Genomic DNA, 14,383 nt, shown 5'->3' with positions numbered 1-14,383 from the left:
CATTTGCAGCAACATGGATGGACCTGGAGATTATCATACTAAGTGAAATAAGTCATACAGAGAAAGACAAATATCTATTAAAAAATTTGAAACAATAATTCAAATAATTATTTTAATAATATAATCATAACCTTCCAAAACAGAAAGCACAAAGTCCAGAGGGCTTCCCTGGTGAATTCTGCCAAACATTTAAGGAAGAAATCATGCCATGTCTCCATAATCCCTTTTAGAAGATAGAAACAGAGGAATACTTTTTAACTTATTCTATGAGGCTAATAGTACCATAATACCAAAACCAATCACAGATATTACAAGAAAAGAAACCTACAGACCAATATTTCTCACGAACACAGATGCAAAATCCTCAACAATATATCAGCAATCAAATCCAACAATGTATAAGAAGAATTACAGGGAATTCCCTGGCAGTCCAGTGGTTAGGACTCCATGCTTCCACTGCAGGGGGCCCGGGTTCAATCCCTGGTGAGGGAACTAGGATCCCACAAGCCACACGGTGTGGCCAAAAACAAAATAATAAAGTAAAATAAAATAAAATAAAAATAAAATAAAATAAAAATTTTAACAGATTTTTAAAAAATAGAAGAAGAATTACATACTGAAACAAGTAGAATTTGTCCCAGGTATTCAGGGCTGGTTCAACATTCAAAAATCAGTTTACGTAATCCATCACATCCACAGGCTAACAAAGAAAAATCACATGGTGCTATCGATAGATGAAGAAAAGCATCTGACAAAATCCAACACCCATCCATGGTAAAAACTCCTGGTAAACTAGGAATAGAGTTGAACTTTCACAAATTGATAAAGAATATCTACCGAAAACTTACAGCTAACACCACACTTAATGGTGAGAAACTGGAAACTTTCCCCACTAAGATCAAGACTAGGCAAAGATTTTCCCTCTCACCACTCCTTTTCCACATCCTACTAGAAGTCTTAGTTAATGCAATTAGACAAGAAAAGGAAATAGAAGGGATACAGATTAGGAAAGAAATGTCTTTGTTATGGATGACAAGATCATCTATGCAAAAACTCCTGGAACTAATAAGTGGTTATAGCAAGGTCACAGGATACAAGGTTAAAATACAAAAGTCAATTGTTTCTCTATATACCAGCAATGATCAAGTGGAATTAGGAATCTGAAACACTATGCTATTTACATTAGCACCTAAAAAATATAAAATACTTAGGTATAAATCTAACAAAATATGCATGAGATCTATATGAGGAAAACTACAAAACTCTGAGCAATTAATCGAGGAAGAACTAAATAAATGGAGAGATACTCCATGTTCATGGACAATACTCAATATTGTCAAGATTTCAGTTTTTCCCAATTTGATGTATAGATTCAAGGCAATCTCAATCAAAATTCAAGCAAGTTATTTTGTGGATATCAACAAACTGATTCTAAAGTTTGTGCGGTGAAGCAAAAGACCCAGAATAGCCAAAACAATATTGAAGAAGAACAGAGTGGTAGGAATGACACTACCTGATTTCAAGACTTACCATAAAGGTACAGTAATTAAGACAGTGTATTGGCAAAAGAACTGACAAATAGATCAGTGAAACAGAACAGAGAGCCCTGAAGTAGACCTACACAAATATAATCAATTGACCTTTGACAAAGTAGCAAAGGCAATACAATAGAGCAAAGATAGTCTTTTCAGTAAGTGGTAATGGAACAACTGGACTTCCATAAGCAAAAACATGAATCTAGACACAGACTTTTTACCCTTCACAAAAATTAATTCAAAATGGTTCACAGATCTAACTGTAAAGCACAAAACTATAAAACTCCTCGAAGATAACATAGGAGAAAATCTAGATGAACTTGTGTTCTGCAAAGACTTTGTAGATACAAAGCCACGATCCATGAAGAAAAGAACTGATAAGATGGACTTTATTAAAATTAAAAATTTCTGCCCTGCAAAAGACAGTCAAGAGAATGAAAACACAAGCCACAGGATGGGAGAAAATATTTGCAAAATACACATCGAACAAATGACTTTTATCCAAAATATGCAAAGAACTCAAACTTACCAATAAGAAAACAAACAACTCCAATTAAAAAATGGTCCTAAGCTGACTTTAACAGACACTTCACCGAAGAAGATATACAGATGAGAAAAAAGCATATGAAAAGATGCTCCACATCATCTGTCTTTAGAGAAATGCACATTAAAACAACAATGAGATACCACTACACTCCTATGAAAATGGTCAAAATCTGGAACACTAATGACACCAAATGCTGGCAAGGATGTAGAGCAACAGGAACTCTCATTGGTGGTGGGAATGCAAAATGGTGCAGGCTTTTTGGAAGACTGTTTGGCCGGTTCTTACAAAACTAAACATATTCCTACATGCAATCCAAAATCTGTTCCTTGGTATTTACCCAAAGGGGTTGAAAACTTATGTCTACACAAAAACAGGCACAAAAATGTTTATAGCAGCTTTAGTCATTAAACTCCAACACTTGGAAGCAACCAAGACACCTTTAGTAGGGAATGGATAAACAAACTGTGGTACATCCATATAGTGGAACATTAGTAATAAAAAGAAATGATCCATCAAGCCATGAAAAGACACAGAAGAAACCCAAATGCATATTACTAAGTGAAAGAAGCCAGTCTTTAAAGGCTACATACCATACGATTCTAGCTATATGATATTCTGGAAAAAACAGAAGTGTGAAGCCAGTAAAATGATCAGTGGTTGCCAGTGTTTAGATGGGAGAGAGGAATGAATAAGAGGAACACAGGGATTTTAAAAGCAGTGAAACTATTCTGTACAATAATATAATGCTGGATACATGTCATTATACATTTGTCCAAACCCACAGAATGTACAACACCGAGAGTGAAACATCAACTATGGACTTGGGGTGACTATCATGTGTCAGCACAGATTCACCAATTGTAAACTAAAAAAAGTATCAACACCACTCTGGAGAAGGATGCTGGTAATGGCAGAGGCTAAGCATGTGTGAGGGAAGGGGGTATATGGGAAATCTCTGTACTTTCTGCTCAATTTTACATAAACCTAAAACTGCTCAAAAAATAAAGTTTATTTTTAAAAAAGGGTAGGGGGGCTTTCTCTTTATCAACTACCCTGAGTATTCACTTAAAAAGAAGTGCTATGATTTAAATAACTTACTGAGAAAGAAGAGAAAGTTTCAGGGGTTTTTTTTTTCTCCAGTTATACATCCTGGAGCCCATTTATAAAACTTAGTTCTATCCCTTCATGGTTTTAAAATTGTGCAAGGGTGTGTGACTCTACCAGCCTTCAGAGGAATCAAATATCTGGAGGGAGAATGGTTGTAGTTTTTCATGGATTGCCCTGCTTCAGCACCCTAAGCAGACAAGGATTAGATCTGTTTTAAAGGTCAATTTTAATTATCCCAATTAGTATTCACTCATGACTGCTGAAAAATTATATTCGACAAAAGGAACAGATTCCCAGTGGTGGGAGTGTTTCTAAAATTATAACTTGTGCCAGTTTAATGAATCATACTGCTTCTCATACAGGAACAGCACTTTTTTTTTTTTTTTAAAGAACCACTATTTATCTTTATTTCTTCAGCTTCTATCACAGTGCCTGGCACATGGTAAGCATTTGATAAATGTTTGCTGAATTAAATTGATCACAAGTCCGAGAGCAACTTTCTTAAATCTCCATATCTAAGTTGTATTTCAACCCTGACATATATTGAGCTTAAAACATTGAAACAGCCAAGTTCATCCTAACAGAAAAATCATGCGGTCTTAATTTCCAGGCTGGGTGTGGGGTAGGTATGTGATAGTGGGACCCAGGAAAATATAGATAGAGAAGAGGGGTTCTCACTAATAGGAAGGGACTGCCAATGAAGTATTCATTTCAGAAGGCATTCTCATTCCTGCTTAAACAGGGCATGTCAGTAAAATTCAGCAATCCAACACACTCAGATATTTTTCAAAAATAATTCACAAATGGAAAGATGAGAACATGTCTGTGTTAGAAGTAACATCTCTAGATTTATCAAGATTGTATAATTTTGTGCAATGAAATTCAGGGGAGAAATAGACACAGCAGTTTTTCAGACACTGATACCCAAGGGGCAATTCCCCATCCCCGCCCCTGAAATTCTGATTTAGTGAGAGGATTTATTTGTGTACTTAAGGCAGACACATTCTGTTCTTCAGAGAAGGAAATGTACAACACTCGGGACAGGAGCTGAGAGATCTCTGCAGTGGATGAAAACCTCAACTGTGCCAGGAGAGACCCTCAACGTGGCCACCAGGAGTGTGCACTAAATTGCAGTTTTCATATGAGTAGCCCTGGTATCTGTATTATGTTCTGTGGTTATTAAACCAGAATTGGAGAGTTGGGCAGTGTAAAAGACATACTTTCAAAAATCTGAAGCCCTATCACGCTAGTGCCCAGAAAGATGCACTTGGGAAACTCAGCTGTTGACTCATATTAGTATTGATATTACTTTAGATATTTAGTTTAAAAAGACTTTCACTATCCATAGCTCATTAACTGAAAAACTTCCTTGCTTGTATAGAAATCTGAAATATCCATTTAAGGGGCAAAGTCTAATATTCCACACAACTTACTCAAATTGTTGAAATAGTCACAGAGCAATGAAATATGCAGTTTTGGGGTGACGTCAGTATCATGATAGTGTGAATCGTTCCTTTTTTCTCTCTCTCCTTTGATTTACAACTATTAGGACGTCCATAACCAGAAAGAAAAAAAAAAGCACCTATCCACAGCATACAACGACATCCAAGAGATCCACCCACCTGTGCATCCAAAGTGGGTGGATTGGACCATGGAGTAGGTAGCAGGGATTGAGGTAAGTGGCTGCAGAGCTGGTGGCAGGAGGCTGTGACAGCACAGAAGGCGGCTGCTGTTCTGGCAGCGAGCCAGCACCACCTTTCTGGCAGAGGAGCTGGAGGATGAAGGCAGTGACTGGAAGTCTGCCCAGCCACGTGTGTTACAGCTGGCGGGACCAGTTGCTCTCTCTGAGGAGAGACTGCAGTGAATGGGCAGAGGGAAAGGAAAGGTAAGTAGACAGACAAAGAGAACTGAAGTAAAATGTCTCCTGCTGTCTGCCCCTGGAGGCAAGGGGACCGACCACCCAAGGACCCCTGGGACACCGCCCCCATCCCAACTTGAGGATACCTCTACCAGGCCATGGACACCCACAAAGCCCCAAGTGCTAAGTACACACACCTCCCCCCTGCGCCCACATTCTGCCACCACGCATTGTTTTTGTTGTTGTTGTTTTGTTTTGTTTTGTTTTAACTGTGTGGGTTCCCAATCTTAGAAGCCGCTAGTTAACGCTGGTAAGAGAAACCAAAAACTTGTGCCATAGCGCCACCTTCTGGAAAGGAAGGCTCCTAACTACCAACCTGTTGCATTCTTAGGAGCAAAGTAAACAAAGTCTTACCTAAATAAAAATGGTGTTCCATTTTTTATTTAGAGAATCATGGTAATAGGGTATCGCAAAAAAAAGCAAGACAATTTTCCAGTAGCCAAACCCAAAGGTATGGAATATTGTGATCTAACTGATAAAGAGTTTTAAATAGCTGTTATGAAGAAATTCAATAGAAAACTCATGAAGGCAATGCAATGATATTAGGAATGAAAATAACAAGCAGAAGGAATACTTTACCAAAGAGATTAAAATTCTAAAAAAGAATCAGACAGATTTCTGGAGCCGAAGAACTCAATAAATGAGATAAAGAATGCATTACAATGCACTGGAAATAGAGCAAATCAGGTAGAAGAGGAATTAGCAAGCTCAAGGATAGAAATATAGAAATAATTCAGGTGGAAGAAAAGAGAGAGCTAAGATTTTTAAAAAGTGAAGCCTATGAGAAATATCTGATTCTATTGGAAAGGGAAACGTAAGAATAATGGGCATCCCAGAAGGAGAAGAGAGTGGGAAGGGGACAGAGTTTATTTAAAGAAATAATAGCTGAGAAATTCCCAAATCTGGGGAAGGGATGAATATACAGATCCACGAAGCTAACAGAATATCTTGTTATCTCATCACAGAAAGACCTCCAAAACACATTTTAATGAAGCTGTCAAAATTCAATCATAAAGAAGCAATTTTAAAGGCAGCCAGGGGGAAAAAAAAAAAAAAAAGACAGCAACCTACAGAGGTACCCCCATTAGGCTACAGTAGATTTCTCAGCAGAAACTTTGAAGGTCAGGAGATAGACAGTGGAATGACATATTCAAAATATTGAAAGATAAAAATTTCCATCTAAGAATATGTGGCAGTTATCCTTCAGATATAAAGGAGAATTAAAGCCTTTCCCAGACAAACTAAAGCTGAGGGAGTTTACCACCACTAGACCTGCCTTATGAGAAATGTTGAAAGGAGCTCTTCAAGCCGAAACAAAAAGACAAAAGTACACAAAACTCTGATTAAGATGATAAATACTCATAATTAGAATACTGTAAATCTTTTCTAGAACAGTATATTAAATTCTTAACTATAATATAATGGTTAAAGGAAAAGAGCATTAAAAATAGCTATAGATACTACAACTTGGTAATGAAATCACAGCATAGAGATCATTTCTAACATTAAAAATATAAAAGGGGAAGAGTAAGCAGATGAAACCTTTATAGGTGAATGAAGATAAACTGGCATCAGCAGGAAAGGGGCTATTTTACCTGTAGGATGTTTCATGTAAACTTCATGGTAACCACAAGCAAAAATCTAGAGCAGAAACATAAACATAAAAAAGGGGAGAGTGAGCAAATCACCATGGAAAACCACCAACTTATAAGGGCAGACAGAAAGAGAAGAAAAAAGGAACAACAGAGAGACAAAATAAGCAGAAGGCAAAAGATAAAATGGCAATAGTAAATTCTTACATATCAATAATCACCCCTAAATGTAAGCAGATTGAACTCACCGATCAAAAGGCACATAGTGGGTGGATGGCTGAAAAAACAAGGTCCAACTCTATGCTCTCTACAGAAGACTCATTTCAGCTCTAAAGGCACAAAGGCTCAAAGTGAAAGGATGGAAGATGATATTCCAAGCAAATAGAAATGAAAAGAAGGTGGGTATAGCCATCCTTGTATCAGACAAAACACACTTCAAGCCAAAAAAGGTAAGAAGAGACAAAGAAGGTCAGTAAAGGGGTCACTACATCAAGAAGATATAACAATAATAAATATGTACGTTCCCAAAACCTGATCACTGAAATATACAAGTATGTAATAATAGATATTAAGGAACAAATAGACAACAATGCAGTAATTGCAGGAATTTCAATACCCCACTATCAGCAATGGATAGACTGTCTTGACAGAAAATCAACAAAGAAACGTTGGACTTGAACCACACCTTAGAACAAATGGATTTAATAGACACATATAGAATATTCCATCCAACAGTAGCAGAACACACATTCTTCTCAAGTGCACATAGAACATTCAGGCTGGATCATATGATATAGGTCACAAAACAAATCTTAGCAAACTTAAGAAGACTGAAATCATATCAGCTATCTTCTGTGACCACAATTGGTATGAAACTAGAAGTCCACAACAAGAGGAAGATGAGAAGATCTACAAACATGTGGAAAGTAAACCCACGTCTAAACAACCATTGTGTCAAAGAAGAAATCAAAAAGGAAATAAAAAATATCTCAAAACAAATGAAAATGAAAACACAACATATCAAATATCATGGCATGCAGCAAAAGCAGATCTGGGTGGAAAGTTTATAGCAATAAATACATTAAGATGTTAGAAAAATCTCAAGTAAACAACCTAACTTTATACCTCAAGGAACTAGAAAAAGAAGAAAAAATTAAGCCCAAAGTTAGCAGAACTAAGGAAATAGTAAGTATCAGAATGCAAATAAATGAAATAGAAACCAGAAAAACAATAGAAAGGATCAAGGAAACTACAAAATGTTTCTTCAAAAAGATAAACAACATTGACAAACCTTTAGTTAGACTCAGGAAAAAAAAGAAGAGTCAAATAAATAAAATTAGAAATGAAAAGAGAAGACATTACAACTGATACTACAGAAATACATAGAATCATAAGAGACTACTATGAACAATTATATGCCAATGGATTATACAACCTAAAAGAAATGGATACATTTCTAGAAACACACAACCTACCATGACTGAATCAGGAAGAAATAGAAAGTAGGAACAGACCAATAATGAGTAAAGACACTGTATCAGTAATTTAAAAATTCCCAACACAGAAAACTCCAGGACCAGAAAACTCCCCTGGATAATTCTATCAAACATTGAAAGAAGTAATACCAATCCTCCTCAAACTCTTTCAAAATATTGAGGGGGAGAAAACACTTCCAAACTTGTTCTATGAGGCCAGCATTACCTTGATACCAAAGCCAGATAAGGATACCACAAGAAAAGCAAACTATAGACCAATATCCCTGATGAACATAGGTGCAAAAATTCTCAACAAAATATTAGCAAACCAAATTCAAGAACACATTAATAGAATTATATACGATGACCAAGCGGAATTTATGCCTAGGATGAAAGGATGGGTCAACATATGCAAATCAATAAATCCAACACATCACATCAATAAAAGAAAAAATAAAAATCACATGATCTTTTCAATAGAGAAAGAAAAAGCATTTGACATAAAACAACATCCTTTCATAATAAAAACCCTTAACAGACTGGGTATAGAAGGAACATACTTCAACATAAAGGCCATGTATAACAAACACCAGGGTAACATTATACCTGATGGAGAGAAATGGGAAGTGTTTCCTCTGAGACCAGGAACAAGGCAAGGATGCCCAGTCTCACTATTCTTATTCAATAGAGTACTGGAAGTCCTAGCTAGAGCAATTATGCAAGACAAAGAAATAAAATATATCCAAATCAGAAATGAAAAAGTAAAACTGTCATTATTTGCTGATGATATGATTGAATATATAGAAAATCCCAAAGAATCAGCCAAAAAACTATTGAAATTAATCAACAATTTCAGTAAATTGGCAGGATACAAAGTCAACGTACAGAACTCAATTTCATTCCTCTACACTAATGATAAAGCATCTGAGAAAGAAATAAAGAAAACCATCCCTTTCACAATAGCATCAAAAACAATAAAATACTTAGGAATAAATTTAACCAAGGAAGTGGAAGATCTGTACAATTAGAACTGCAAAACTGCTGAAAGAAATCAAGGACACCAACAAATGGAAAGACACAAACAAAATCAAAGAAATTGAAGACACAAACAAATGTTCATGGATCCAAAGAGTTAATATTGTTAAAATATCAATAGTTCTAAAGCCAGCAACAAACTGAACATAGTCCTCACCAAAATACCAAAGGCATTCTTCACAGAAATAGAAGAAACAATCCTAAAATGTGTGTGGAACCACAAAAGACCTCAAACAGCCAAAGCAATCTGGAGAGAAAAGAGCAAAGCCAGAGATACCACACTTCTGGATTTCAAGCTATACCACAAAACCATAGTGGAAAAACAGTATTGTACTTGGGGGGGAAAAAGACAAATTGACCAACGGAACAGAATAGAGAGCCCAGAATTAAACCCTGGCATATACGGTCAACTAGTATTCAACAAGGAAGCCAAGAATACCCGGTGGAGAAAGGATAGCCTCTTCAACAAATGGTGCTGGAAAAATTGGAGAAACATATGCAGAACACTGAAAGTAGACCCCTATCTCACACCACTCACAATAATTAACTCAAAATGGGTCAAAGACTTAAACATAAGACCTGATGCCATAAGAATCCTAAAAGAAAATGTTAGGGGAGACGTTTATTGATATTGGTCTTGGCAATAATTTGGTGGGCGTGATGCCAAAATAACAAACAATAAAAGAAAATAATCAAAACATGGGACTACATCAAACTCAAGAGCTTCTGCACATCAAAAGAATAAATTAATTAACAAAATGAAAAGACACCCTACAGAATGGGAGAAAAATTTTGCAAACCATTTATCGAATAAGTGATTAATATCCAAAATATACAAGGAACTCAGTCAACTCAATAACAGAAAACAAACAATCTGGTTAAAAGATGGGAAGAAGAAGTAAATAGTCATTTCTCTGAAAAGGACATCAAAATGGCCAAGAGACACATGAAAAGATGCTCAACATCACTAATCATAAGGGGACTGCAAATCAAAATCACAGTGAAACATTACCTCACACCTGTGAGAATGGTTATCATCAAGAAGACAAGGACCAACAGATGCTGGTGAGGATGTGGGAATGTAAATTAGTCTAACAACTATAGAAAGCAAGATGGAAGCTCCTCAAAAAATTAAAAGTAGATCTATCATATACTCCAGGTATTCCACTTCTGGGTATACAACCAAAGAAAATGAAAATAGGATTTTGACAAGATATACGCACTCCCATGTTTATCACAGCATTACTCACAATAGCCAAGATACGGAAACAACCCAAAAGACCATCAGTGGATGAATGGGTAAAAAAATATGTGGTATACATACACCGTGGAATGTTATTCAGCCATGAGAAAGGAAGAGATCCTCCCATTTGCTACAACATTATGCTAAGAGAGTAAGTCAGATAGAGAAAGACAAGTACTGTATTATGTCACTTACATGTGAAATCTAAAAGTTAAACCTGTGAAAAACAGAATAAAATGGTGGTTACCAGGGACAGGGACAAGAGGGATGGTCTTTAAGGGTACAAACTTGTAAGAATTGGTAAATGAGCCATGAAGATCTAATGAACAGTATAATAAATAGACAGTAATACTGTACTATAATTATATAATGTGATCATGTGTATTATAATTATATAATGTGATATTACTTCAGCAATCACATTAACAATATATAAATGTATCAAAGTAACATACTGTATACCTTAAACATATGCAATGTTACAAGTCAAATTTACTCAATAAAAAAGTGTGCAATTTTATATTTTTCTGTTCATACATTGTTCATGTGAATTACCAAATTACTGTAATTGCCAAAATCACATAATTTCCTTCTACAAATGTTGCTGCTATATAAGTTGCTTCATGGAGCAAGGACCTAATAAATTTTTTTTTAATTTCTATTTTATTTATTTATTTATTTTGGGCTGTGTTGGGTCTTCGTTTCTGTGCGAGGGCTTTCTCTAGTTGCAGCAAGCGGGGGCCACTCTTCATCGTGGTGCACGGGCCTCTCACTATCGCGGCCTCTCTTGTTGCGGAGCACAGGCTCCAGACGCGCAGACTCAGTAGTTGTGGCTGACGGGCTTTGTTGCTCCGCGGCATGTGGGATCCTCCCAGACCAGGGCTCGAACCCGTGTCCCCTGCATTGGCAGGCAGATTCTCAACCACTGCGCCACCAGGGAAGCCCCCTAATAAATATTTTTTGAGTGAATAATTTATTTTGAAACTTTAGAGTTTTTTTTATCCTTCAATTACTCAATTTTCTCCACTGAAAATTGGAGACAAAATTATGTATTTCTTTCTGTATTATATGATTGTAGAAGAGTTAAAAACTGCTGCACAAATTTTTTAAAAACCTGTGATGAACATGAAAGGGTTAGATGTTCCTTTATATTTACAGGAGTGCTTCTTCTAAAAGTCCATGTAACTTTAAAAACTTACAAAATTTAACAAAAAATAACACCTATACTATAATATTTGATCCATAAATACTATAACAATTGTTAAAATTTTAGGACAAGATTTAAGTTACACAAGAAATTTTTACACTATGTTTGGTGATTTGGGCATTTTCATTGGAAAACATTTAAAATAAAATAACCAACGTATTCCAAAGATAAAGATTCACTGCTTTGTGGTAGAATGAGAAAAGAGAATACACATCATTGCAAAGAAATGTGTATTTGGTGCTTTAACTAGGATAAAACTCCATTCATACGCTGTCTTGCAATTTGGAAATACTTTCCTTTTGTCCATCCATCTCTCCTCCTCCCACCCTCTCCTTCTTCCTTGTCTTCCTCCTTTCCTCTCTTCCTTCTTTTCTCCAAGATATTCAACAGGGGACAGTTGTCAAAAAGATGTTCATAGCTAAAGGCAGCAAGTACAATCAATCCATTCAAAGCACAAGTACCTGTTAATGATCCCTCCATAAAATACCGCTTTTCTCATTTTGCCGGAGGGGAAAAAAAACAAGACAGTAACTTCTTTGTAGAGTTCCAAGAATATACACAAAATATATAGGGGAAAAAGGAAAATTTTATATTTTAGAATTTGGATCCAAATGACAGCTAAAGTTTTAAAACAATTAATTCCTGGTAAATATTTTCAGGTTTAATCTACTGAGGTACACTATTATAATATAGCATTGCTGTTTAATGTAATGTTTACCTAAAAATTATTTAATTATTAATAGCAACAGTTCACTGAAAACTTGGGTCTCTGATCAAAAAGTTTCCATAAAACAATCATTATGTTTAATTGTTCATGTTTATTCAAAAATACAGGCCACTGCTGTTACAAGAGTAGAAAACCCAATCATTTTAGGAAGTGTGTGTGTGTGTGTGTGTGTGTGTGTGCGCGCATGCACATGCATGCATGCACGCACATATTTAACAAGTAAATAAAAAATTAGATTACTATTGAATAAAGCAGTGCATTCTCAGGTATCTCATTAGATACATATATAAAGATAAAATAACTATTTGGACGTGAAAACAAAGACTATTACAAGAGACAAAGAAGGACACTACATAATGATCAAGGAATCAATCCAAGAAGAAGATATAAAAATTGTAAATATTTATGCACCCAACATAGGAGCACCTCAATACATAAGGCAAATGTTAACAGCCATAAAAGGGAAAATCAACAGTAACACAATCATAGTAGGGGACTTTAACACCCCTCTTTCACCAACGGACAGACCATCCAAAATGAAAATAAATAAGGAAACACAAGCTTTAAATGATACACTAAACAAGATGGACTTAATTGATATTTATAGGACATTCCATCCAAAAACAACAAAATACACTTTCTTCTCAAGTGCTCATGGAACATTCTCCAGGATAGATCATATCTTGGGTCACAAATCAAGCCTCGGTAAATTTAGAGAAAATTGAAATCATATCAAGTATCTTTTCCAACCACAACGCTATGAGACTAGATATCAATTACAGGAAAAAATCTGTAAGAAATACAAACACATGGAAGCTAAACAATACACTACTTAATAACCAAGAGATCACTGAAGAAATCAAGGAAGAAATCAACAAATACCTAGAAACAAATGACAATGAAAACACGATCACCAAAAACCTATGGGATGCAGCAAAAGCAGTCCTAGAGGGAAGTTTATAGCAAATACAATGCTACCTCAAGAAACAAGAAACATCTCAAATAAAAAACCTAACCTTACACCTAAAGCAATTACAGAAAGAAAAACAAAAAAAACCCCAAAGTTAGCAGAAGGAAAGAAATCATAAAGATCAGATCAGAAATAAATGAAAAAGAAAGGAAGGAAACAATAGCAAAGATCAATAAAACTAAAAGCTGGCTCTTTGAGAAGATAAACAAAATTGATAAACCATTAGACAGACTCATCAAGAAAAAAAGGGAGAAGACTCAAACCAACAGAATTAGAAATGAAAAAGGAGAAGTAACAACTGACAAGGCAGAAATACAAAGGATCATGAGAGATTACTGCAAGCAACTCTATGCCAATAAAATGGACAACCTGGAAGAAATGGACAAACTCTTATTAAAGCACAACCTTCCAAGGCTGAACCAGGAAGAAATAGAAAATATAAACAAACCAAACACAAGCATTGAAATTGACACTGTGATTAAAAATCTTCCAACAAACAAAAGCCCAGGACCAGATGGCTTCACAGGGGAATTCCATCAAACATTTAGAGAAGAGCTAACACCTATCCTTCTAAAACTCTTCCAAAATATAGCAGAGGGAGGAACACTCCCAAACTCATTCTATGAGGCCACCATCATCCTGATACCAAAACCAGACAAAGATGTCATAAAGAAAGAAAACTACAGGCCAATATCACTGATGAACATAGATGCAAAAATCCTCAACAAAATACTAGCAAACAGAATCCAACAGCACATTAAAAGGATCATAAACCACGATCAAGTGGGGTTAATCCCAGGAATGAAAGGATTCTTCAATATACGCAAATCAAACAATGTGATACACCATACTAACAAATTGAAGGATAAAAACCGTATAATCATCTCAATAGATGCAGAAAAAGCTTTCAACAAAATTCAACACCCATTTATGATAAAAACCCTCCAGAAAGTAGGCATAGAGGGAACCTACCTCAACATAATAAAGGTCATATATGACAAACCCACAGCCAACATCTTTCTCAATG

At 35.7% G+C, this 14,383-nt stretch overlaps 1 protein-coding gene across 1 annotated transcript in view; it reads right to left on the bottom strand.

Annotated features, from left to right (window-relative positions):
* The window catches only part of LOC130706612 (uncharacterized), a 180,932-nt gene that overhangs the window by 56,058 nt on the left and 110,491 nt on the right, over positions 1 to 14,383 (bottom strand). The window contains exon 2 of the mRNA XM_057539300.1: positions 4,812 to 5,044. Within this exon, the coding sequence (XP_057395283.1) occupies positions 4,812 to 4,842 (31 nt within the window). The 5' untranslated portion in view covers positions 4,843 to 5,044. The remainder of the gene's footprint in view (positions 1 to 4,811; positions 5,045 to 14,383) is intronic.

This window comes from Balaenoptera acutorostrata, assembly GCF_949987535.1.
Source record: "Balaenoptera acutorostrata chromosome 6 unlocalized genomic scaffold, mBalAcu1.1 SUPER_6_unloc_5, whole genome shotgun sequence".
NCBI classification, from domain to species: Eukaryota; Metazoa; Chordata; class Mammalia; order Artiodactyla; family Balaenopteridae; genus Balaenoptera; species Balaenoptera acutorostrata.
This window is presented reverse-complemented; position numbering and strand designations above follow the sequence as displayed.